Source organism: Enhydra lutris, unplaced genomic scaffold (genome assembly GCF_002288905.1).
Source record: "Enhydra lutris kenyoni isolate GAN:26980312 unplaced genomic scaffold, ASM228890v2 scaffoldscaffold12, whole genome shotgun sequence".
Lineage (NCBI taxonomy): Eukaryota > Metazoa > Chordata > Mammalia > Carnivora > Mustelidae > Enhydra > Enhydra lutris.
The window spans coordinates 64,312,495-64,336,669 of record NW_019154096.1 but is presented as its reverse complement, the minus strand read 5'-3'; the positions used below and the strand labels follow the sequence as shown (position 1 = coordinate 64,336,669).

The 24,175-nt window shown below is 42.7% G+C and overlaps 1 protein-coding gene across 2 annotated transcripts; it reads right to left on the bottom strand.

The window, feature by feature from the left end:
* Window positions 1–769: 769 nt before the first annotated feature.
* LOC111145324 (pleckstrin homology domain containing S1) lies at window positions 770–24,175 on the bottom strand. 2 transcript variants are annotated; one of them, XM_022500162.1, is made up of 13 exons: window positions 24,089–24,175; window positions 22,301–22,347; window positions 13,810–13,898; window positions 13,590–13,696; window positions 12,880–13,014; window positions 11,243–11,318; window positions 10,263–10,379; window positions 8,205–8,330; window positions 7,029–7,135; window positions 6,348–6,554; window positions 5,542–5,643; window positions 4,226–4,361; window positions 770–1,768 (listed from the first exon to the last, which is right to left on the bottom strand). In XM_022500162.1, the coding sequence occupies exons 2-13, from the start codon at window positions 22,326–22,328 to the stop codon at window positions 1,589–1,591; spliced, it is 1,410 nt and encodes a 469-aa protein (XP_022355870.1). In that variant the 5' UTR covers window positions 22,329–22,347; window positions 24,089–24,175; the 3' UTR covers window positions 770–1,588. The 2 variants fall into 2 exon arrangements, with proteins under 2 accessions (XP_022355870.1, XP_022355869.1); XM_022500161.1 differs by lacking the exon at window positions 24,089–24,175 and having other exon boundaries at window positions 1,589–1,768; window positions 10,263–10,382; window positions 22,301–22,328.

Sequence of the window (24,175 nt, the reverse complement as noted above, 5' to 3'; positions counted from 1 at the left end):
ACATCTTCAGAGCAACCAATCCCAGGAAGTGGGATTCCCAGGAAGTCCTCATAATTAAGCAATTCCTAAAGAATTTATTTTTTCTTACAAAAATGCAGTGAACATTACAGAACAATCTGGGTTGGGTGAGTATTTCCATTGGACAGATTTCTGGAAGTAGGAACAGTAGGTGAATCCACACACATCAGGTCATTCCGTTGCATACCTTGACCCGATACCATGCCATGTGTCAATGACATTTCAATAAAACTAGGGAGAAAGCAGAGTCTTCAATCCAGCTTAAAAAAAGAAACAGGAGGTAAGGATTTTTAGACAATCTGGATAACAGATCTGTATTTGGATGTGTCTTCTGTCTACTGAAGGTCTTTTCAAACCTCAGTCCAAAAACAAAGTGAAGATCAGGACATCTGTTTCTCAGATTCTTAGATTTCTTAGATTCTTTTTCTGCCACTATACAGCTATGAAACTGGGAACCACAGAGGATACCGCTTTACTATTGTTCCTTTCCGACATGCTGTGTTCTGTCAGTTTCAGGCCTACAACAGAGTGATTCGACAATCTTGTACATTACGCTCTGCTCACCACAGTTAAGTGTGGTCACCAAACAATATTATTGTGGTATCATTGGCTCTATTCCCCAGGCTGCACGCTCCATCCCGGAGACTGCCCTATTTGATAACTGGAAGTTTGTACCTTTTAATCTCCTTTGCCTACTTCTCCTGTCCCCTCCTTCTGGCTGGCCACCACCAGTTTGTTCTCTGTATTTATGAGCCTGTTTCTGTTTTGTTTGTATTAAACGTTTGGGGCCTTGATGTCTTCCGGCACAAAATGACAACGTGGTAAGACATATTTCCTGAAGCCTCCTTATGCTCTAACGTTCCCAGATTTGATTAGTCCTTTCACTCTCTGCCTCCGTTTTCCTGTTTATGAAAAAAGACTTGATGTTTTTGGCCTGTAGGATCAATTACTGTATCAATTAGTTAAAACCTTTCAAGTTCAGAAGTGTTAAGTCATTGCCTTAATTCCTTGTAGAGAAAACAGATCTTTACTGTATATGACCTGAAACTGCTTTGACTTCTAGAATAGTTACTGGGTCTTTAAGAAAACAAGATAATTATTGAGTCCAAGAGGCGACTCTGCCAGGCATTTTGGACCAAGGGCATGACAAGGAGCAGGAGGTGTTTGGGAGAACTGATATGATATCACATCTCTCTGGAACCTTGCGTTCCTGGAATGAGCATTTCCCACCGTATGTTCCCAACAGAGAAGGGATTACGTGGGGTACCGCCTCACAGAACACACCGTGTTCATCTTACATGAGGGACTTACCCAATCTCAGTGGTGTGTGGGACAAAGTCTGAGATATTGAGGCCTTCCATTTCCTCTGTGTTCCACAGTCATTACCACCCTTGGCCCTCTCAACATCCCGGATGCAAATAGCCAGAGAGGGGAGTTATCCCCGCCGTTAAGATGTAGATGCCGAAAATCAGAGAGCTGTGTTAACTCACCTCGTCTCACACAGCGGTGAGGGGGCAGAGCCCCTGCAGAGTCCAGGGACCCTCTTTGCTCCTCTGCGGGTCTTGGCTTGTTACTCTCCACTTCCTTTGCACTGACCCTTTCTAATGGCCGGACTCCTCTTCAGTGTCTTCCCAGGTCCAGACTTACCCAGTTGACAAGGTACAACACGCTCATTTTTTAAGGAGCACATGCAGGAGACAGCATGAAATTTCTCTGAATTTGGGATCCGGCCGATGGTGAGTTTTATTTTCTACAAGTAAGAAGGAAACTAAATGACTAAAGATTATCCTTATGATTGTTTGTTCTCAGTCTGTCCTCATTAACACCCTCTGAAGCTGGTTTTGAAGAAAATCCTACCATGAACCACAAAATCTGGCCAGAGGAGCAACGATGACTTACATAGTCAGGTGGAGGATGGATTTTACTCTCTGGCGGCCGCCAGCCTGAGCCTGTAGAGTAGACCCGATGGGCCCAGTTGTACCAGGATGTAAAAGCTTCTTGAAACTAGAAAATCCAGATGAAACCATAAAAAACCAGCACAAACAAGGCTGGACAAGCCCCGGACAAGATCAGGGGGAAATTAAAGTTTGATGTGTCTCCCCTATAATCTAGCATCTCCTCCTTTCTTTTTTTATACACACCCCTTCCCCCCAACCCTTTAAATCTCACATGGCCTTCTCTCAATGTCCCTACCCTGTCCTCAACCCAACCTCCTCGTCTCTCAACTGTAGCCCAACAGGAGGGAAAGTGGATGGGATCAGTCCAAATGCTCTAAAACAATTAGGGCCCTTGGCTGCCCCTCCTTTGGTTCCACACATCCCCCTCCTTCCAACATTCTTTTCCCTTCCAAGGACCAGCTATTTGAATTTTTAAAGAGAACTGGACATCCATTTTAACATAAACAATAGTCAGGAATGGGAGGGGGGATGGGAAAGTAGAAGTTTTTGATCTCCCAGATAACCATGTTGGCGAACGTCCCATATTTCTCCATAACATCTAATTGTTATCCAATAGAAAGGGACAGGCAAAGTCAGCACAGGAGAAATGCTGTTGTCGCCTCCCACACAAGATGCTTCACAGTCTAGAAAGGAAGTGTTGGTACTCTGTAGTTAGGAGTGCCCAAGTGAACTTCCTGCATTTGCTCCCCAGCAAACCCTTCTCCACACCCCACCCACCCCTCTTTTTGGCTTCAGAGCTGATGCCTAGCTCTTTGGATCAGAGTACTGTTTGGTAACATTCAGAAGATTATATTGAACACTTGGCTACAGGGTAGGTTTCTGGCCAAGGAAATACATTATAGTCCCCTGGTTGTTGGACTGAGCCCCTGACATCTGCTTCTTTTCCAAACTCCTTTCCGGTCTTCAAAACCCAAGCCAGACACCACCTTCTCTGAGACGCCTTTCTGGTCTTCCTCAGATAGATTCACTCCTTTTCCCTCTCTGTTCCCGCCCTCTGTTCACATCTTAAAGCACACACTGTACTGTAACTAGCATATAATGTGCCTATTTGAGCCATAATATGTGAGCTCCTTAAGCTTTGGCTGAGGCCATTTATGTAGCTCTAGGACTTAGCCCAGGATCCAGCATAAAGGAAGCGTTCAGTCAATGGTGAATGAGTGACTGAAGGGAGGAATGAGTCCTTGCCCTGCCACTAACTAGTTATGTCCCTTAGATAATTCCCTCATCCTTGCTGGATTTCTCCATTTAGAGAATATGGATATGTTTTTTGGTTAACCAATGAGGTTATTGTGTAATGCAGAAGAGATAAGAATTGTAAACCCTGGAAGAAATTGGAGAGATCATCAAGCACAGTGGTTTTCAGGAATTTTAAGCCAAGGAAACGTTTCTTCCGGGAGAGCTAACAGAGCCAATGTAGGAAGCAGATAAATGACAAATGTAGATGATTCTTGTTGAAGTCTTATATGCATACTGTCCCCTTCTTCACCTCTTCCTCAAGTCCTTGTCTCTTACGGGCCCGAGGAGCACAGGTTGAAAAACAACTATCTCACTGTAGAGAGACAAAGGTGAAGCCCAGAGAAGAAAATGATTTTCCCAAGGTTATGTGGCATGTTAGAAATAAACATAGGCCGGGGAAGGAATTTGCCCCACCGAACCAGCACCCGCAGGCAAAGCCATGGCTAGCCCTTTGAGAACATACATAGTTAATACACACTCACACGTTCTGTTTAATTCTTCCAATAACTCTGTGAGGAAGATATGGTGAGGCCAATTTCTGAGATAAGGAGCCTGAAGAGTTAAAAAGGGTACCCTGGCCCACATGCCCCAGCCAATAGTTGGAGAAGGAAAAGCAGTAAACGCAACAGAGTGCCTAGGGTGGGCCAGTCCCATTTGTAAGCACGCGATACCAATTATGACAGTTAATTCTCCAACAATGAGTATGAGCCTTACCCCCAATTTTGCAGAAGAGAAAGTTGAGGCACAAATTGGCTAAAGGAAATGGAACACACACCCTGAGCCAATGGGATTCCCTTGCAAGCTCCTTCCACCACCTCATGCTGTGTCTGAGGTCTTGGACCCTGATGTTCAGTCTCCTACCCCTGGCCCTCTCCAAATACTCCTTTATATGAAACAATTTTGAAAAGCTTCTAAAATAACATTCTGTCATTTGCATGTATTTGCATGCACGGTTTAGACTCCACCCAAGACCTTGGTCTTATTCCTGGCCAGGGCCGGGCAGCAGGACTCACCTCCTTCTGGACAGACCGGCTGAGAAACAAGGAGGCCTCGTCCAGGCCATGGGGCTTCAGGTCGTTCACGGCCAAAAGATGATCTCCGTGAAAAAATAAGCATCCCAGGCGTGCGGGGCCTTGCCACTGAGCCACACTGCAATGAGACACGGCATTCAACTCAAGTGTGAGACTGTGCCCACAGGACACAGACTAGGGTTCCCTGATGACCACCACAAGCTTCTTAAGCTATTGTGCACCACATCTGATGCAGACAAACTCCATTTTCTTTCGGAATATTCGCTCATCTGTCACTACTGTTGGACCCTACCCTTCTTCCAAAACCAACTCTAATCATACCGTCTCTACACAGTCCTCCTACATTCCCCTTCCTTTAATGACTCTCCCTGCCCCAGGACTTCTATTGCACGGTGGGAACACCCATTCCTTGTATATTTAAATCACATGCATTTTATATTTGCTTGTTTATGTGACTGTCTTTTTCACCAGGCTATGAGACCCCAGAAGGATAGCACTACCTTCAAAAAATATTTTTTTACAGCCACGTAACTCCAAATAAAAAGAAGATGTTTAATAGGTATTTACTGAAAGGGAGCACGTGATGATTACACAATGACTATCTAATGAACAATACGTGAATGGAGGAATGAGCAAGCCCAGGCACAGAGAAGTCAACAGTTTCAGTCAAGTATTTACAAAACCTCTGAGATTGTTAGGAAATTTGAAAAAGTGGAAGATCGCGTTTCCTGCCCTCTTACAGAACTTGTCACCCCTTTACATTAAAGGGGTTTCTTCCCTTGTAAAAATGTAATCTTCCACCCAAACAAATTGCAAAGGTTTTAAAAGGATTTAGAATCAAATAAACAGTGCTGATTTTAAGAAAATTCTCTCTTTTGCTTCTGTCCCTGACCAAGAGGTGTCTGGAAGTCTTTGACCTTGGTCCTACCTTTTCTTTTAGACCTTAGATTCTTGTTGACTTCACACACTTCATTCATTTATCCCATAGTCATTGCTCAGTGATTAATGACTTAATAGTCATTGCTCAGAATGATTTCCCCGGACCATACCTATTCCTTTCTGCTTTTTTTTTTACCTTCCAAGTATCAGAATCTTGCTGCTTACTGGACTTTTGGGTCCTCCTATCTGCAACCCACAGCAACACCCTTCTCTCTGCCTCTAACCAAAGACCTTTGGTGATAACAGCAACACTACCATCCAAGCTCTCTGTTTTGCCACATACAGAGTTTCAAGATAATTGTTGTCTCCCTATCTTCCCACCCCATTTATAATCAAGAACCCTCAGATCTCCCACCTACCATATCTGACCTGCGGCTTCTGTGAGAGTGAGATAATTGATGATGTCGGAAGGAGAAAGGAACACATTTAGTTGCTCCACTTGGCCTTCATCAGGGATGTTACTATGAGATAAAATGTTTGTAAAAGTCACATCAGGCCATAGTCTCTGGTTCTGAACTGACTTCCTGAATAGACTTTGCCCTATTACATCTAAGATGGTATTTTCCAGTTAAAGATTGCCCCCCAGATTTGCAGAATATGAATTTAAGTTATTCATTAATGCCCTCCCTACCCCTCTTGGAATGTGGTAGTGCATGGCAGATAGTAGAGTAAAAAATGGACTAAGTTGATAATATATCACATCTATCTGCTCATTTCTCCACTGGAAATGATTCATAGAAACGACAATGGAAGAGTGAAAATGGAGAACAATCTCATCAGATACCTCTTGGCATCACTCAAAGCCTATCCCTTCCCCCTCCCATTCTATAACCAGACACCATGCAACTTGTGTGCCCGTAATTTTAACTGTAGACATTGGGGGACACGCTACTTAGTTCAGCATGATCCAAAGTTCCAGGGCCTGAAATACTAGCCAGGGGAGAATTTTTAGAAATATTTGAAAATGTTACCCACAGCCCAGGGGACCGCTTTACTTCTAGCTCTGTTACTCACTGTCCATCTCATCAGTGAGAAGGGGAAGCTGGTCAAAATGTTGGCTGACTTGGAGATTTTTAGGAATTACTTTAAATTTCGAATTCTCCGTTAAAAAAGGAAAGCTGCCTTGCTCTAAGGGCCCGTAAAGTTTTAGAAATTAGAACTTTACTTGATTAGAATAGATAATTGCACAACAGTAAGCGAGGCCAACCCCTTTTTGTCATTCACGGTCTGTGCTTCCATATTGGCAGGTGGAAGACAAGAGTCACTTTGTGAGTCTTGTTCTTGTAAGTGAAGTCCCCCGTTCTGGATCTCTGGAAGGGCCTGGGATTCCTTGTTGCTATCAGCAGTCTCGTGGGACATCTCTCTGAAAACACTACGGTATGAGAAATTAATACAATATCCTTTTTCAGCAGGTCTGTTTACAGCTTTCTATGGTCTGTGAATCAGATTTCAGTAGCTAGGAGCCTTGTGAAAACTAACAAGGTCTTCAAGTATGCCTAGCCTTCAGAATCACAGAATCAAACTTGACAGACTTTTCTTCTGAAAATGGAAATGGCGTCAAAATAACCCTTGACATTGGGAGGACTTAGAGCGCAGAAGGGAGAATGCGAGTATACATTCAGAATAGAAAATAAGTTCCCCAGGAGCTAGAATATGGTCTGAGGTGATCACTCAATGGTTTTCAGGAGGTAGAGAAATCATTCTCATGTCTTCTTGTTTTGAGACTATGGAATAATAGAGTAACTTGGTCTATGGCAACGCTTTTGAATTAATATGTCAACAGTAATGGTTCTAAAAGAGTGCGTTGGTTAAAAATCAGTTTTAAGAACACGGCAATTTTACATACTAGGATTTCATTGACATGTAGTGATTCTCAGTTGTCTCGGAGAACTGGTCTAGACTGTCAGCCTCGGCAGATTCACCAGAGTCATCGGAAGCGACGAAAGTATTCAACTGCAGACAAGAAGAATGGACGTAAACGCAAGTCTACCAATAGCCAGGGACCTCGTAACCCTTCCATGATGGCCCTGGGCCCTGAAATGGTAAGTACATCCCCCACGGGATGAACAGTGGCCTTCATTCTAGGAGACTGGACTCGGAAAGCCTCTCCAACTCCAAGTCTGTTTCCTCCTCCTGGATTCCCCCATGCTCCCAATATAGCGTTTTATTGGACTGCAATGCTGGACTGCATTTATTCTTCTGTTTCATCCCCAGGCACTTAATGATATGAACTCTTTTTCCCAGCCGGTGCTGCTGGAGGACCCTGTCACCTGGCTGGGCCAGACTCCCACACAACACAGGGTTGCAGGGGGCTGCAGAAGTCCTAGAAATGCATCCTCCCCCCCCAGCCCCAAAGGCTCTCCACAAACCCCTCATGACTAAGCCATTGGGGGAAATGGTTGATCCAGAACCCTGAGGGCTTTTAGCTGCCTGCCTAACAGATTCATCATGAACCCATAACTGGAAAAATCAGTTTTTCCGCTGCTCCCCTATAAATGGTGGACTTCCAGGGCCAACTTTCTGGCCCCTGGTTTCACCTGGATGGCACCTTTGCCCTCTGGCCTGACGAAGCTGTGTTCAGGCTTTGTGAGGTCCCACAGCCCCCTCTGACTTCCTTGCCTTCACCCATGTATCTCCTCCTTCTCTGAACTTCTACTGCACAGTTTTGTACTTAATTTGCGGGGGCAGGGAGGGGGATCTTTTTTACCAATGGCCTTTTAGCTCAGTTTTACCAGCCTTACTAGTTCAGTTTTACGTGGTCTTCTCTCTGGAAATCACCTCCCCTGCCTTCCTTCCCTCGTGCACTCCATGCATTTTCCGAGCATCTCTCATCAGCATGGAGTCCTTCCTGTCTGGTCTCCTGGGTGCTCCTATTCAAGAGTCAACACTGTGACACATCACCTGAGCCCCATTCATCGCTCTGTTCCACAGAAGCCCGCCTAGTCCCCCAGGAACAGCACGCAGCCAGGGCCCAACAAATATCGGTACAAGGAATGAAGGGTTAATGGATGGAGGGGGTTACCTCTAAAAGAATGCTTTTAGGACTAACATAATAACTCTCTTCTTCTGTATCTTCTGTAGTCTCTGACAAGAAATCATGTAGTAAATGGGCTTGTCTGAGTCCTGGAGAATTTTTTTCCATTAAATGCTGGATAAAGAGATGAAGACAGAATTAATTATTTTCTTTCTTTCTCCCTTTCTCCATCTTTCTTTCCTTTCTTCCTTCCTTCCTATCTTCCTTCCCTCCCTCCTTCCTTCCTTCCTTCCTTCCTTTCTCTCTCTCTCTCTCTCTTTCTCTCTTTCTTTCTCTTCTTTTTGCAGGGGACAGAATTAAACCATATGCTCTTTGGAAAAGCCATCCTAGATTAATTGAGGTGAGAAGATCAGAGGATCTTCCAAGGTTGCAAGAAGAAGCCCACACAACTTGAACTTGCCTCTTGCATCTGGATCACCTTGGTGATATAAAAATATAAGCCCATCTTTCCGGCTTTCTCTACAATTGGGATCTGTAACTCAGAACAAGTGGTTCACTCTGGCGGGGCTGGGGGAGTTTGGGGGAGTGGTGTTCTAAAGGCACTTAGCTCTGCCATGGAGGTCCCCACCCGCACCTACTAGTTTTCACGCCATCTGAGAAGGTAATTAGCCCATGGTCAAGGCACCACACCTTCCCTCTTCCTGCTCAATATTCCTCTTTTGTGTTCTGCTCACATACTTCTATTGTTTCCATAGAAATGGAATTTGCTCATGTGGATCATGTGATAGCATGAATTATAGTCTTCACGGTAATGCAGGTTCAACCAACTACCACCTTCCCTCCCCAGCAGATACAGGATAGTCTACTGAAGCAGCTGCTGTGAGTGGCAGGAGAATTGTTCTAAGTACAACTTAATTCTTCTAAGAACAATGCCTGGGAGCAGGGGGTTTTGAAAAGGTCTTGAATGTGTTCTAAGAAGTCCTTGAAGGAAAGGGATTTTAAAAACATAATCCTTTCAACTGTGTCCATTTCTTTGGTACCAAGATCATGAAACCAGACCACGCCGCGCTGGGGGTGAAGAAGGTTCCCACTTAGTTTGGGCAACAACAAGACCCAACAAGGCAGACAGTACTTGTAACCGGAGCTGACTGAAAAATCACGGAGTTGGAACACAGCGTGTGAAAAGGCAAGACAACCCCCACATTATCTTTAGGGAGAGGGGTATTGTGCGTGAAAAACAAGAGGCATTTACTGAGAAGAGTTATCTTTTGCAACCCATTTCCTGCAAATACCAAATGAGGTGTTTGGCCTGGTGAATTTGATTCACTATAGAAAGCTTTTAAAATAGTTGGAGAGCTCCAGCTAGAAAGAACAGGAGCTTATGCTGTATTCAGACCTGCTGCGTACCCAGGGAGAAGGGAAAGTCAATGGTTACATCTCTGAAGGACAAAAGGTATCCATGGCAGAAAAAAAAAGCAAGCAAACAAACAATTACTCAGCCCACTTATCCAGACTTGGGAAGATTACAAATCTGAGCAAACCAGAGAGTATAATCACAAATCACTTTCAAGGGCCAGGTGCATTTTTTCCCCTCAAATGGATTTCACTAGAAAGAAAGACGAAGTCACAAGCACACACACACACACACACACACACACACACAGGGAAGCAAGATTGATCTGGGTAAGTGAAGGAAGTTAACAAGAACCTTGGTGTTCCCCCAGAAGTACAGATGATAGGGCAGAAAACCAAGTGGTGTTTCAGGAATCTTTTCACAGAGGTACTCTGTGCCCTCTGTGTGAAAGGGAGGAAAAGGCTGGCAGCCAGGCTTTTGGTTAGCTGGAGGGCTCCCCAGCTCACATACGTGGATGCAGGGCGAGGGGCGCCCAGAATGAGTACCTTTCGAGGTAGGCAGGGCGAGCAGTAAGACTCATTGTGGTACAAGAAACAGACTGAACGTAAGACCATCACTAGTGCTAAGAGTCATTCTTATGGTGGGTTAGGCTTAGAGCAAAGTGTCAGATACATTGGTAAGACTTCTGAAGCATCCGCGGACCCCCAGGCAGGGCGTCTGAGAAGGAGAGAGAGAGACGGGAGTCTGATTACCATGTCTGGAAGACTGTTTCTTGGTGTGGTGGGGCCGACCGCTTCTGATGTGCTGGAAGGACCAAGGAGAGGGCTGGGGTCTGAAGAGGGCCTTTTACCGCCCAGTGAGAATTTCTCCTGCTTACGGAAAAGAAATATTACAATCAGGGCACGACTGATCTTTTCCCTGGAATTAAACAACAGCCTTGTGTCTGGGCTTCCTACCTCCTGTCTTTTACCACGAACATTTTTACCCCAGCCAGCCTTCTCTCACTAAGACAGGACGCAATCGTGCCTCTCTGCCGCTTCCAAACCTTTGAGGACTTCCAGCCTGGCCTTCAGATGCCCTGAGTTTCCCTAGACCCACCTTTCCAAAGCGACCCCTCTCTGCAGCCCACCCCTTGGCTCTGATCATTTTACTCATAGACCCGTCTCACTTTCCTTCCTCCTTGGCCTCCGCTTTCTTTGTCAGCATGGAACAACTTAGAAAACACGTCAAAACAATGCCTAGAGACTGAGTTTCATTTATAAAGGTCTGCCCTAAGAAAGGACTCGTGTAAATTCGCGAAGGTTCTCGGGAAATAAATGAAACACTTAAACCTATTAGTCTTTACATGAAAGAGATATTGCATTGAAAACGCAAGAGATAGGAAAAAGCATTTTTACAGAAACCACCCTAGACATAGTCATTCAAAAGGTAGCCGTTATGCACCTAGCATAACAATGATGGAAAATACTCTAGCTTCAGCGACTCTTCCTATAATGCCACAGTTCCCCTTCACTCCTCCGGCCCCAGTAATGAAGACCTGAAGTGTCTTGCAAGACACAAAAGTATTTCTTCCTATTGTTACTCATAAAAATGACAAGGACGTACATTCTCCCACTTATTTCTTCCTCATATTAGTGCCAGGGGCTGAGAAGGAAAAGAAAAAGCTACCATTGTTTCCTCGTGAAAGAGGGTGTGCTCGTGTGCCCTGGCGTTTCATGAGGGAGGGAGTCACCTGTGGGCTGTGGCGTGCTGTCTCTCCCCCGAGGCAGAATGATGACACGAAGGAGACCCAGTCTTTAATCTTCTCCCTGTCGATAGGAATAAACTCGCAGCTGGTGTGTGGCAACAATAGCACCTGTGTTCCTTTTGAACCAGAGAAGGGTTCTTTTATTAAGGTTGGAACAGGCAGTGGGAGCAGGTACCGGGGAAATAAAGATTTTTTTCTGAAGTAGCTTCAATGACCCACGGACTCCTCACCACCTCCACACTTGTGCACTAGAATTAATCTTCACGCCGCCTCTGTGAGGCGAGCGCAGGGAAATGGGGGAAGAATGCTGGAAAATAATGGTAATAATCACAGGGTTTGGAGCTCTTGGCTTTGACACTGATTTCTTTTGTGCTCTTAAGCGAGCCCCTTCACCTGTCAGTGCCACTTTTGTGTAGCTATTCTGGTATGCCTCCCTTCGGGGAAGGCATGTGTTTATGAAGAATGGGTTTGAATGCATTTATATAAATCACATCGTCTTTTCTATTGACTTTTCACGATGATGTAAAAAGAGAGCCTTTGGCCTTGGGCTTCATCTGCAACAGATCAAGGGTCTTCATAACTTAGGGCGTTCGCTACCTCCTCTTCCTCCCCTGACCCTGGCCTTCCTGCCAAGCAGATGATCATCTATAAAGGATCCATTAGGCACTTTGCTAGCCCCAGGAGCCCCTCTTAAAAACTGAAGACCCCCTCAGGGATGAGTACTGCCCCTCCCTAACATAGGCGGCTTGGATAGTTGTTTGTGAATTGTTTGTTGTTTTTTTTTTTTAAGATTTATTTATTTATTTAAGAGAGGGAGAGAGCGGGTTGGGGGCTGGTGGGAAGAGGCAGAGGGAGAGGGGGACAAGCAGACTCCTTGCTCCACAGGGAGCTCATTCTCACAACCCATGAGATTGTGACCTGAGCTGAAATCAAGAGCCGGACGCTGACCCAGGGGAGCCACCCAGGCATCCCTGAGTGTATTGGGTCCTTTCACATGAAGTGCATCTGGGGTGATGGTGATAGGGGTATGGGTTGAATTGTGTCCCCTCAAAAATTTGGATACTGAAGTCCCAACCCCCAGTACCTCAGGATAGGACCTTATTTGGAAATCGGGTTGTGTTGTTGTAGCTGTAATTAGTTCAGATGACATCATACTGGCCTCCTAATCCAATAAAACAAGCGTCCTTATAAAAAGTTTGGATGCAGAGACACACACTCAGGGAGAATGCTGTGTGAACCTTAGAGTTCTGCTACCACGAGTCCAGGAACTACCAGAAGTTAGGAGAGACCTGAAAGAGAACTTCCCTAGGACTTCAGAGGGAGCATGGCCCTGGGACAGCCTGATTTCAGATGCCTAGCCTCCAGAACAGTGAGACAATACATCTCTGTTGTTCTAGGACACCCAGTTTGTGGTCCTTTGGTATGGCCGCCCTAGGAAACGAATACTGGGATTTTTCAAGATATTGTCACAAATGGGGAAGACTATCAAGATGGTCTTGAAGGGTGTAGCCATGGGCTTCTGATCAAAGGGTGTTGTTTATCGGTTTATAATGTTTCATTTGTCTGTGTGTCTATTTTTTACTGGGCGCACAGGAAACACTCTGTGCTGTCTTACGACTTACCTGTCCTGGCCAATGAGGAAGTATTCCCTGTTAGTAGTTCGTATGGACATCACCTCATCAGGGAGACATTTAAACATCTTCTGTACAGATTGCATTTTTTCCTGGCCATGTATGCCAACTTCTACACTGGAATTCCTGTCAGATACAGACACAAAGTGTTAAACAGATTCGAACATGAAGATTAGCGTTTCATATTAGGATTCAAAGTGAATAAAATTTAGATCTGTTTGATCAATGTCTGATAATTTCAGAAAAGACGTTTAGATCTGGTTCACCACCGATAGAGAATACTTTACTTGGCCTCAAACTTAATTCAGAGATTCTTTTTTCGGTTAGAGTCTTTGTTCTACAAAGTATCATGTTTTCTACTTTTCTTTTTGTACAAATTTCTGAAAGCAAAGACAAAAAAAAAGCCAATCTAAATACTTTAAAAAAATCCATGTTGACTTTATGAAGTGATGATTTTATCAGCCCTCATCCATAAATTAGTGAATCAAAATCTTTTGTAACTAGATGCTTATTGAGTAATAACTTATGAACTATAGTATACAATACAAAATAAGTATTTTGCTATGTTTTACTCAAAAATGTTCCTCATTTTAACTTCTTTTCAGCAACAACTACTGTTGAGTGTGAAGCCTTTGGTTCTTTCAGTCAATTTAAATTTCGATTTGCAGGCAACTTGTTTGTATTCTCAATTGGATACACACCGGTCGATTTCAATGGACCCTCGGCGATGTTGGTCTTTGTAATAGGAAAGACGAAGGCTCCTTTCCCCACTCTTGGAAAGAATGAAAAACCGCCTTTTCCAAGAAGACTGAAAAAAAAAGAAACCATTTTGCATCTTAGTTAAATCTCGGAAGAAAAGAAAGGATTTTTAAAATGCTCACAAGCCTGTGGGAGGCCTGTTAAATCATGGTGCACACTTACAGCAGAGAAGAAAAGCTGAGGAGGTGGGGATTTAATAAAATAATCTTGTTTGCAGACTTCATTTTCATAATAAAATGCCAATGGTTTGCCTAATAAAAGAAAGTGAACAGATTCAGTGTTTTTTCCCTGTAAATTTTGGAAAAGAGAACTGCTGCAATCAGAAAACACTATTTACCTCTGGAAAGGTCTGCAAATTATTCAGTTATGGGAAAGAACATCTGTAATGGGGCCAGGAAAACAGAAGACAAAGGACCACCACGGTTCCTCTTACTCGTCCACAATCAGGGCCTTCCTTCAGAAGACATGTGGAAGCTCCTTAATGTCTAGCTCTAGCGTCTGGGGGCACCTTGCTGGCTCTCTAGCTGTGAGCCAAGGTTTGTCTCTACTCTTGGAAGAACCAGGCTGAGGAGCAGGGTAATTCTGCCTCGCCTTGGCTTAGCAAACAAAAGCAAAACCACCTGCTATTGAAAATGAGGTGTCAGAGTGGTTAAATCACAAGGTTTCCAAAATATTAACTGCTTCTCAGTAAGTACTGAAATGTATAGGGTCTTTTTTTCCCCCTGTATTTTCAAAAATGTCTTCCAGAAATCTGCACTACTTTTATTATTTAGAAAAACATAATGTTGTTATAATAAAATTTATTAAAAAAACAAAAAGAGCTTGGTTTTGCTTTCACATCCAGGCTGTTCTAGTTTGTCCTTGATTTTATAAAAGACAGACTTTACTAAAGAGTTAGAGCTTTTATATTAAGTGGAAACAGAGTCAGGATTAGGTAGCACAGTTGATGGGGCTATTATGCTATCGTCTATCTAGTAATTCTTTTTTTACACTTTTTTTAGAATAGTTTTTTTTTCTTTTAAGATTTTATTTATTCATTTGAGAGAAAGGGGGAGAGGGAGCAGGAGCAGGGGGAGGGGCAGAGGGAAAAGCAGGCTCCCCACTGAGCAGGGAGCCCTGGGTGGGGCTCCATCCTAGGACCCTATGATCATGACTGAGCTGAAGGGAGATCCTTAACCGACTGAGCCACTCAGGTGTCCCTTCTTCAACATTTTTTTAGAAAGTCTATTTATTGGGCACCTGGGTGGCTCAGTCATTAAGCGTCTGCATTCAGCTCAGGTCATGATCTCAGGGTCATGGGATCGAGCCCTGCATTGGGCTATCTGCTCAGTGGGAAACCTGCTTCTCCCTCTCCCTCTGCCACTCCCCTTGTTTGTGTTCCCTCTCTTGCTGTCTCTCTCTCTATGTCAAATAAATAAAATCTTAAAAAAAATAAAAAGTTTAAGTAATCTCTACATCCAACTCAAATTCATGACCCTGGGATGTCACATACTCTTCCAACTGAGCCAGCCAGGTGTCCACAGAATTGAGTAATTCTTAGGCAGCTGTCCTCACCTTGCCTCCCTCTCGTCCCTCTGAAGCAACTCTGTCTGCTTCCCATCCCTCATCCCTATACACACACACCCCACACACACTGGAAAAGGAAAAGAAAAAGAAAAAAAGAGAAGGAAACAATATTGCTATTAGCTCTTCTTTAAAATCATCATGTGGCCTTGGATGAACACAGGTTTATTTACTGAACAAGTATTTGTAGAGCACCTTGGATCACCATCTCTCTGTTTCCTCATCTGTAAAATAGAGACAATAGAACTGACCTTACGAATTTGTGGTGAGGACTGAAGGAGTTAATACATGGAAATATCTCAGCACTGGGCCAGGCACACAGTAGGGCTCACTGAAGAGTAGCTATTATTAATAATAGAAGAAACTTTAGCCTTTGTCATTTGCACGGTAAACCAGTCTCTCATCTGCCTATAACATAGGTCCTCTTTGGTGGTACTAAATTTAGAGGATTCAAGGGATGTAGGTATTTTATGAAAATTTGGTGTTGGAAGTCTCTAATAACATTGTATACAATTAGATGAATCTTTTTTTTAAGGTGGGGAAGGGCAGAGGGAGAGGGAGAGAGAATCTCAAGCAGGGTTCATACCCATCATGGAGCCAGACATGGGACTCGATCTCATAACCCTGAGATCATGACCAGAGTTGAAATCAAGAGTCAGATGTCCAGCTGACTGAGCCACCCAGGTGTCCCTACAAGTAGCAGAATCTTAAAGTAAAGTAAGGGCACCTGGGTGGCTCAGTGGTTAAAGCCTCTGCCTTCAGCTCAGGTCATGATCTCAGGGTCCTGGGATCGAGTCCCGCATCGGGCTCTCTGCTCAGGAGGGAGCCTGCCTCCTCCTCCTGTCTCTCTCTGCCTGCCTCTCTGCCTACTTGTGATCTGTCTGTCAAATAAATAAAAAAATAATAATAAAGTAATGTAAACATCTGTGAAGACGTTGCCCAGTTTAGACATTCCCAGGGTGTCCCCAGTATTCACACAGACTACCAGCTCCAGGGCACAAAACCTCTGACAGTGTTTGTTGACCATGGCAATGGTACTGTTTTCTCCAGAACTGATGCTGAAGAATTACCAGCCCTCACCCTTCCATCAGCCTTATGGCCAGTCAATGATTAAATCATGCCTGTTTCACTTCCCAAATACTTCTGGGATCCATCCCTATTTCCCTGTTCCTATCAGCACCGCCTTCAAGATCTTCAGACGCTTCAGTATGTTTCAGTTCGTGTGAATTCGAGAACTTTGCATGTTTTTCACTGTACTGTTTCCGTAGCTGTCCATTTGGACGCCCTAATTCCAGTCTTGACATCTTCAAATCCATTCCTGACATACCCTTGAGACTAAACACCAAATCTGACTGATCTAGGTCTTTGGGCAAAGACAGAAAAACAGAGACTGGGTCTACCAGACAGAGATATAAAATAGTGGTTTTCAAGACACTGAGCATGGGCAGCTAATGTCACTGATCCGTAAGAGATGGGAAACAATCCCAGTAAGTCCTACAATCCCCTTGAGAGAGACTCCAGGCTACAGCACAGGAAAGGGGAACTGAGGTGGAACCAGGCGATGGCTGGGTTGAGGAGACAGAGCTAAGGGTTCTGGGAGATCAAGGCTCTAGGGTTCACAGGACAGAGTGCTGGAGAGGGAAGAGAGAGTGAAGAGCTTCACACAAAGAATCACAGAAACACGCATCAAGTTCTTAAGTATTCAAGAATATAAATCAATATGTGGGTGTGAGGAAACTACCTGAGGCCAAAGAACCACTAGAAAAAATTAGAGGGAACAGTGTCTGGTGCTCTTACAGAACCAGAAGAATTAACTGTTCCCTCCAGCCAGACTGGTAACACTTATAATTTGTGGGGCATTGGGTAGGGTGCTTCAAGAGGTCTTGACTCAGTAGTGAGGGATAATTATCTCTAGGCTGAGGACTGTTCCTTAAAAGGATCACATTGTTTCCAAAAAACTTAACTGCCTCCCAGGACAAAGCTCAAGGTTTTATTGAAATACAAAAATATGCAGCACCCAACAAGGTCAAATTTTCAATGTCCGGCAATGAATCAGAGACTACCAACTATGCAAAGAGGCAGGAAAATCATGGCCCATAATTGGGAAAATAATTGATTGAAATGAGCCTAGAACTGACACAGATGTTCCAATAACCAGAGAAAGCCATAAATCAGTTACTATAACTGTGCTTTATAGATATGAGAAATTAGGTAGAGATACAGGTGATATCAAAAAGATCCAAAGTGAACTTCTAAAGGTAAAGACTGCAATGTCTCAGCAACAAACAGACAGACAAAAACACAGGACAGATAGCATGAACAGCAGATTTAGTGCACGTGAAGACAAAGTACTAGGGACTATCGACATGAATGCAGAGGAAAAAGAATAAAAAAACATTAACAGAGCAGCAGTGCACCGTGGGACAATTTCAGTGGCCTACAATATAAGTAATAGAATCCCTAAGTGGGAAAGTGGACAGGAAAACATTTGAAGAAATAGTGCCAAAAAGTTTATAAATTTAAGGAAAATTATAAATCCACAGATCCAACAAGGTCAGGAACCCCAAACACAGGTACATGAAGAAAATGGCATGAAAGCACATCGTAATCAAACTGCTCAGAACCAGTGATAAAGGAAAAAAATCTTAAAATCAGCTGGTGGTGGAGGGATGGTGGTGGTGTTTGGAATATGTACACAGAAGGAAAAGGAAAAAAAAAAACTAAGATATTAGATTTCTCACCAGATACAATGTAAGCCAAAAAAACAGTGGAGCAACATATTTAAAGTACTGAAAGAAAAACACTGTCGTTCAAGAATTCTAAATGCAGCAAAAATATCTTTCAAAAATAAAGGCAATTTCAAGACATTTTTCAGACATACAAAAGCTAAAGGAATTCATCAACAGGAGGCCTGCATTGTAAGAAACATTAAAGGAAGTCCTCTGGCTGGGAAAAAAAATGGTATCAGTAGAAATCTGAATTTTATTTCCTGTTTTCCTTTTTATTTTCTTTTATTTTTTTAAAGTTACCATAAAATGTATTATTTGCTTCAGGGGTATAGGTTTCTGAATCATCAGTCTTATACAATTCACAGCACTCACCATAGCACATACCCTCCCCAATGTCCATCACCCAGCCACACTATCCCATCCCCTCCCACACCCCCCAGCAACCCTCAGTTTGTTTCCTGAGATTAAGAGTCTCTTATGGGGGCACCTGGGTGGCTCAGTGGGTTAAGGTCTCTGCCTTCAGCTCAGGTCATGATCCCAAGGTCCTGGGATCGAGCCCCGTATCGGGCCCTCTGCTCAGTGGGAAGCCTGCTTCCTCCTCTCTCTCTCTCTCTGCCTGCCTCTCCACCTACTTGTGATCTCTCTCTCTGTCACATAAATTAAAAAAAAAAAAATCTAAAAAAAAAAAAGAGTCTCTTATGGTTTGTCTCCCTCCCCGGGCCCATCCTGTCTCATTTCTTCCCTCCCTACCCAGGACACCCTGTCCTAACGAAATCCTGTCATTTGCAATGACGTGGATGGAACTAGAGGGTACTATGCTAAGCAAAATAAGTCAATTGGAGAAAGATAATTATCATATGTTTTCTCTGATGTGAATATTTTTTGTAATAATTGTTTTTTATTTTATTTTAAGATTTAATTTCTCTATTTGAGAGAAAGAGAGATAGTGAGAGAGAGCATGAGCAGGGGTGGGAAGAGGGAGAAGCAGACTCCCTACTGAGCAGGAAGCCCAATGTGGGGCTTGATCATAGGATCCCAGGATCATGACCCAACCTGAAGGCAAACACTTAACTGACTAAGCCACCCAGCTGCCCCTGGAAATCTGAATTTATATAAATAAATGAAGAACACTGAATGGTAACTGGAGAGGTAAATATTTGAATTGTTTTTTTATTTTTAAATCATTTAAAATTCAACTGATTGTTCAAGCAAAATACTAACAATATGTTGTGCAGGTTGTAGCATATGTGTAAGAAAAATACAGTTTCAATAAGTAAAATGCATGAAGGCCAGGAGGGGAAAATAGAAGTATACTTTTGTAAAATTCCTATATAGTATGTGAATTGGTATAATTTCACTTGTAATAAGATAGACTGGGTTATGTTAAAGATACATACTATCAGCCCTAAAGCAACCACTAAAATAACAAAACAGTTACAACTAATAAGCCAAGAAAGAAGATGAATAGTATCATAGAAATACTCAATTAGTTCAAAAAGGGGCAAAAAGGAAGAAAAAGGGGAACAAACTAAAAAATGAGACAAATAGAAAACACCACTATGATAGACTCAAGCCTGATCATTTCAATAATCACATTAAGTATACACATCTAAACAATTCAATTAAAAGACAGAGATTAGTCAGAGTGGACAAAAAAGCAAGACCCAACCATATGGTACTTACAAGAAATGTATTTCAAATATAAAAAATATATAAGTATATAAAAAATATGTTCAAATATAACACATTTTTCATTTTTTTGGAAAATATTTTAAAAAAAATACATTCAAAAATTAAAAATTATATACTCAAATACTTTTAAAAAACCTGTATAGTACTTATAAGAAACATATTTCAAATATAAAGACATGAATAGGTTATAAATAAAAGGTCAGCAAAAGGACATACTATGCCAACAGCAGACCAAAGAAAGCTGGGCTGGCTATTTTAAACAACATATTTCAGAGCAAAAAAATATTACCAGGGATAAAGGGTTTTGTTTTTTTTTTTCCATCATGGCTCTGTTTTATTTTTTTTTTTCATTTTTTTTAAATTTTATTTTTTATAAACATATAATATATTTTTATCCCCAGGGGTACAGGTCTGTGAATCGCCAGGTTTACACACTTCACAGCACTCACCATAGCACATACCCTCCCCAATGTCCATAATCCCACCCCCCCTCCCAACCCCACTCCCCCCATTAACCCTCAGTTTGTTTTGTGAGATTAAGAGTCACTTATGGTTTGTCTCCCTCCCAATCAAAGGGTTTTTTTTTTAATAATGATAAAGGGGTCAATTAATCAAGAGGACATAACAATCCTAATTACGTACCTAATAATAGAGCTTCATCATACATGAAGCAAAAACTGATAAAACAGCATAGAGAAATAGGCAAATCCACAATTAGTCAGGGATTTCAATACCTCTCTCTCCATAACGGATAAAAAGAAATAGGCAGAATATCATAAAGATATACTGGACTTGGACAATTTGTTCAATGCTATCAACAAACTCGTTCTGATTGATATTTATACAACACTCAACGACAGCAGAATGAACACCTTTCTCAAGGGCACATGCAACGCGTACCCAGGCAGGTCATGTTCTGGGCCATAAAACCAGTCTCAACACATTTGAAAGGATCCAAGGTTTACAAAGTATATTTTCAGAACATCATGGAATCAAACTGGAAATCAATAACTGAAAACTTTTAGGAGGGATATATATGTTCATTATCCTGATTGCGGTGATGATTTCCCAGGCATATACACATATCAAAACTCATCAAACTGTACATTTTAAATATGTGCGGTTTATTGTATGCCATTTTCACCACAAAAAGCTATTTCAAAAAAATACGACCAGCCTAAAATGCAAAGCTAATGATGCCTTTCTCTTGCTCAAAAGGCTACAAGGATTCCTGGTCTTATGAGATCAAGGTCAGGCACAGTAGAGTGCCATGGCCTCATCCTCAACTCTCCCCTGCCCTACTTTCTACACCCGTTGTCCTTTGACACACCCTGCCTCTAACCCACCCACTGCTTTTTGTTCATGCCACCCCTCTCTGCTGAGACCTGCCCTTTTCCAATCTCTTTTAAAACCCTACATATCTTGTAGGGTCCAGCTTCAATATCTTCTCATAAAACCTCTCTGGATTCCCATAACTACTTGTATGCTTTTCCTCAGATCCCCATCACATTTTATTTCGTGATTCCTAGCATACACTGATTATTTGTGCTTATCTTAGCTTCTCAATACAGATACTCTCGTGTGTTTAACTTCCCAACAAAATTTATAAACTCACCCAGTGCAATGACTCTATAACTTAATCTGTATAATCTCTAGAGTATGAAGCACAGTGACCTTACTAATAATAGGTGCTTTGAATAGGTATTCAAAACTGTTTACTTCCAAGTTGATTTGGATAATTTGCTTTCTAAATTATTTCACCCCACACTCAACTTTCCTAACTACCCACCTGCGATGAATCATGTTAACATGAACAAGGACATTTGAGTAATACACCTTGAGCTACCTCTCTGACCACAATTCAGGCAGTTTCTTCAAGTGTGAATTTCCTACTAAATTACCAAATATGGGGTGCCTGGGTGGGTGGCTCAGTGGGTTGAGCCTCTGCCTTCAGCTCAGGTCATGGTCTCAGGGTCCTGGGATCGAGCCCCACATTGGGCTCTCTGCTCAGAGGGAAGTGTGCTTCCCCCTCTCTCTCTGCCTACTTGTGATCTCTCTGTCAAATAAATAAATAAAATCTTAAAAAAAAAAAAAGAGGAGAAACAAGATGGGATTGGGAGGGAGACAAACCATAAGAGACTCTTAATCTCACAAAACAAACTGAGGGTTGCTGAGGGGAAGGGGGTAGGGAGAGGGTGGCTGGGTTATGGACATTGTGGAAGGTATGTGCTATGGTGAGTGCTGTGAAGTGTGTAAACCTGGTGATTCACAGACCTGTACCCCTGCGGCTAATAATACATTATATGTTAATTAAAAAATTAAAAAAAGGATTAGGGTCGCTAGCATCTTTTAAAAAAAATTAAAATAAATTACAAAATACTCTTCAGTCTTTTCTGGTCTAGTGTGTGTTTGAGTAACATCTCCAAGCAACAGATGGAACAGCTGGTTGATGAAAATCAGAAAATGTCAAATTTCTAGACAGGTGAGCTCTTACAAAATAATGAACCGAATCCAACAGCCCCTGCCACACTCTCCATACCAAGAATCATTGTCCCCGAATGCCACCCCTTAGCCTCACTAAAACTGTCTTCTGGATCCTGGTTAGCTTGATGAGAATTGTTTGTCACGTTCAATAGTTTTTTACTTCAGAGAGTATACGCCCTGGGTACCTGGACTCTTCTGAGGTCTGGGTTCCATGATGGCTGTCTGTTCTCCTCTGTCAAAAGGAAGAGTGAAAGGCCACTTAGTCCTCAAACAACAGTGTGCTTCACTGATAAGCCACTCGATCGTGGAGCCTTAGGACGGTGCCCACAAATGTCCCTGCGATGGGTTATCAGCCTTCCTCTTTCCAGTCTGCTCCTGAGGCTGATAGTCGCCACAGTAACAAGGTCACATCCGGACAACTTGTGTTCACCGAGGGGCAGTTCTGTGGAGGTGTTGGAAGGAGCCCTGTTCCCTGGACTTTCCTGCTCCATAAGGGACTGTGACAACAAAGTCCCTGCGGGAAGCAGCACCAAGGAGGAGAGATAAGGACAGGGCACCAGCAGGATATGGACCCAATGCAGCTGAGGAAGCCTGTTTCGCCAAGAGGAAGCATAAGATAAACCCTCCTCCACGCCAGGAACTTGCTTTCTCCAGAGGGAAACTCAAGAGCAAGGACCAGGGCATAGCCCCGTTCTTTTAACCCATCTCAGGTGCCTGCCTGGCTCTGGGGGTGAAACGGACTCCCGAGAGCTGGAGCTCTTTCCTGGTAGCTGTGGGGAGATCCCTTGACCACCTTGGCACCCCGCGAGAAGGGGGACCCCACAGGGGAAGGGCCTGGGGGCAGGGGAGATCTTTCCAACCAGGGATGTGTTGGTGATCAGAGCAAGACTCAAAATAGAGGGCTGCATCAAGCAAAGCAGAGCCAGAGCAGTCCCAGGAAGATGGGAGGAGGCCAAGGGCCCTTTATCTGTATTTTGCATGTTACATATAATACATATAATATGTATTAACATATTAATATGTGTTAGCATGCAAAAATTGTGTCAACCAACTCTAAGGCTCCTGGTTAATAGTAGGCTGTTTGTGGTTTTGGGGGGGAGTCAAAAGTTACCCGTGGATTTTCCACTCTGGGGGGGGGGTCATCGCCCCTAACCTCCATGTTGTTCAAGACTCAACTGTGTATGTATAGAAACAATGGATTTCCTACAGGACATATATTTCATATTATATGTATGAATTTCATATTACATATTTGCAATCTATGTATACATACAGGAAATCCATTATATATGAAACCTATTATATAAATTTTGCTTCTATAACATAAGCAGAACAAACATAAGCTTATGTTATAGAAACAAAATTCTACATTATATATGAAATCTCATTCAATTTCATATATATATGTATAAAATACATAGATTTCACATATATTGTTCCATATACTACAGAACTGACACTACTTTTACAATGGTGCAATAAAATACATGGATTTCACATATATTGTTACATATACTACAGAACTACTTTTACAATGGTGTAATACCCATTTTACAGATGAGAAACTGTTATCAGGGATACTAAGCAATTTGCCTTTGACCACATAACTAAAAAGAAGCAGAGCCAGAATTCTAACCTCAGAGTTGTCTGAACCACTTTGCTTTTCCTATTTAAGAAAGAAGAATTAAATCTTTTCATAGTTCGGCTTGCATTTCTTCTCATTGCCCACAAACAAAAAAAGCCTTTCAGATTTATCTCTTTGATCTATTCAGGAGAATCGACCCACTATCACTACCTATAACCTGTTTATTTTAACGTCATTTGGGATTTGTTCGGTGTGATACCAAGAGGTCTTATTTCCTTCTGACTGTACAATTATGAACCAAGAACCCCAAACAGCAATTTTGCTCAATTAATATTTCAGATTACCACAGCCTTGGGAACCTAAAACATTCAAACCAAGCAGTACTTACTAGTAGCCGGGGGGTCGCTGGTTCAGTTCTCAGCAGAATGCCCCATCCGTCGGTCTCCTGACCATATCACTGTTCGCTCTGAGCACT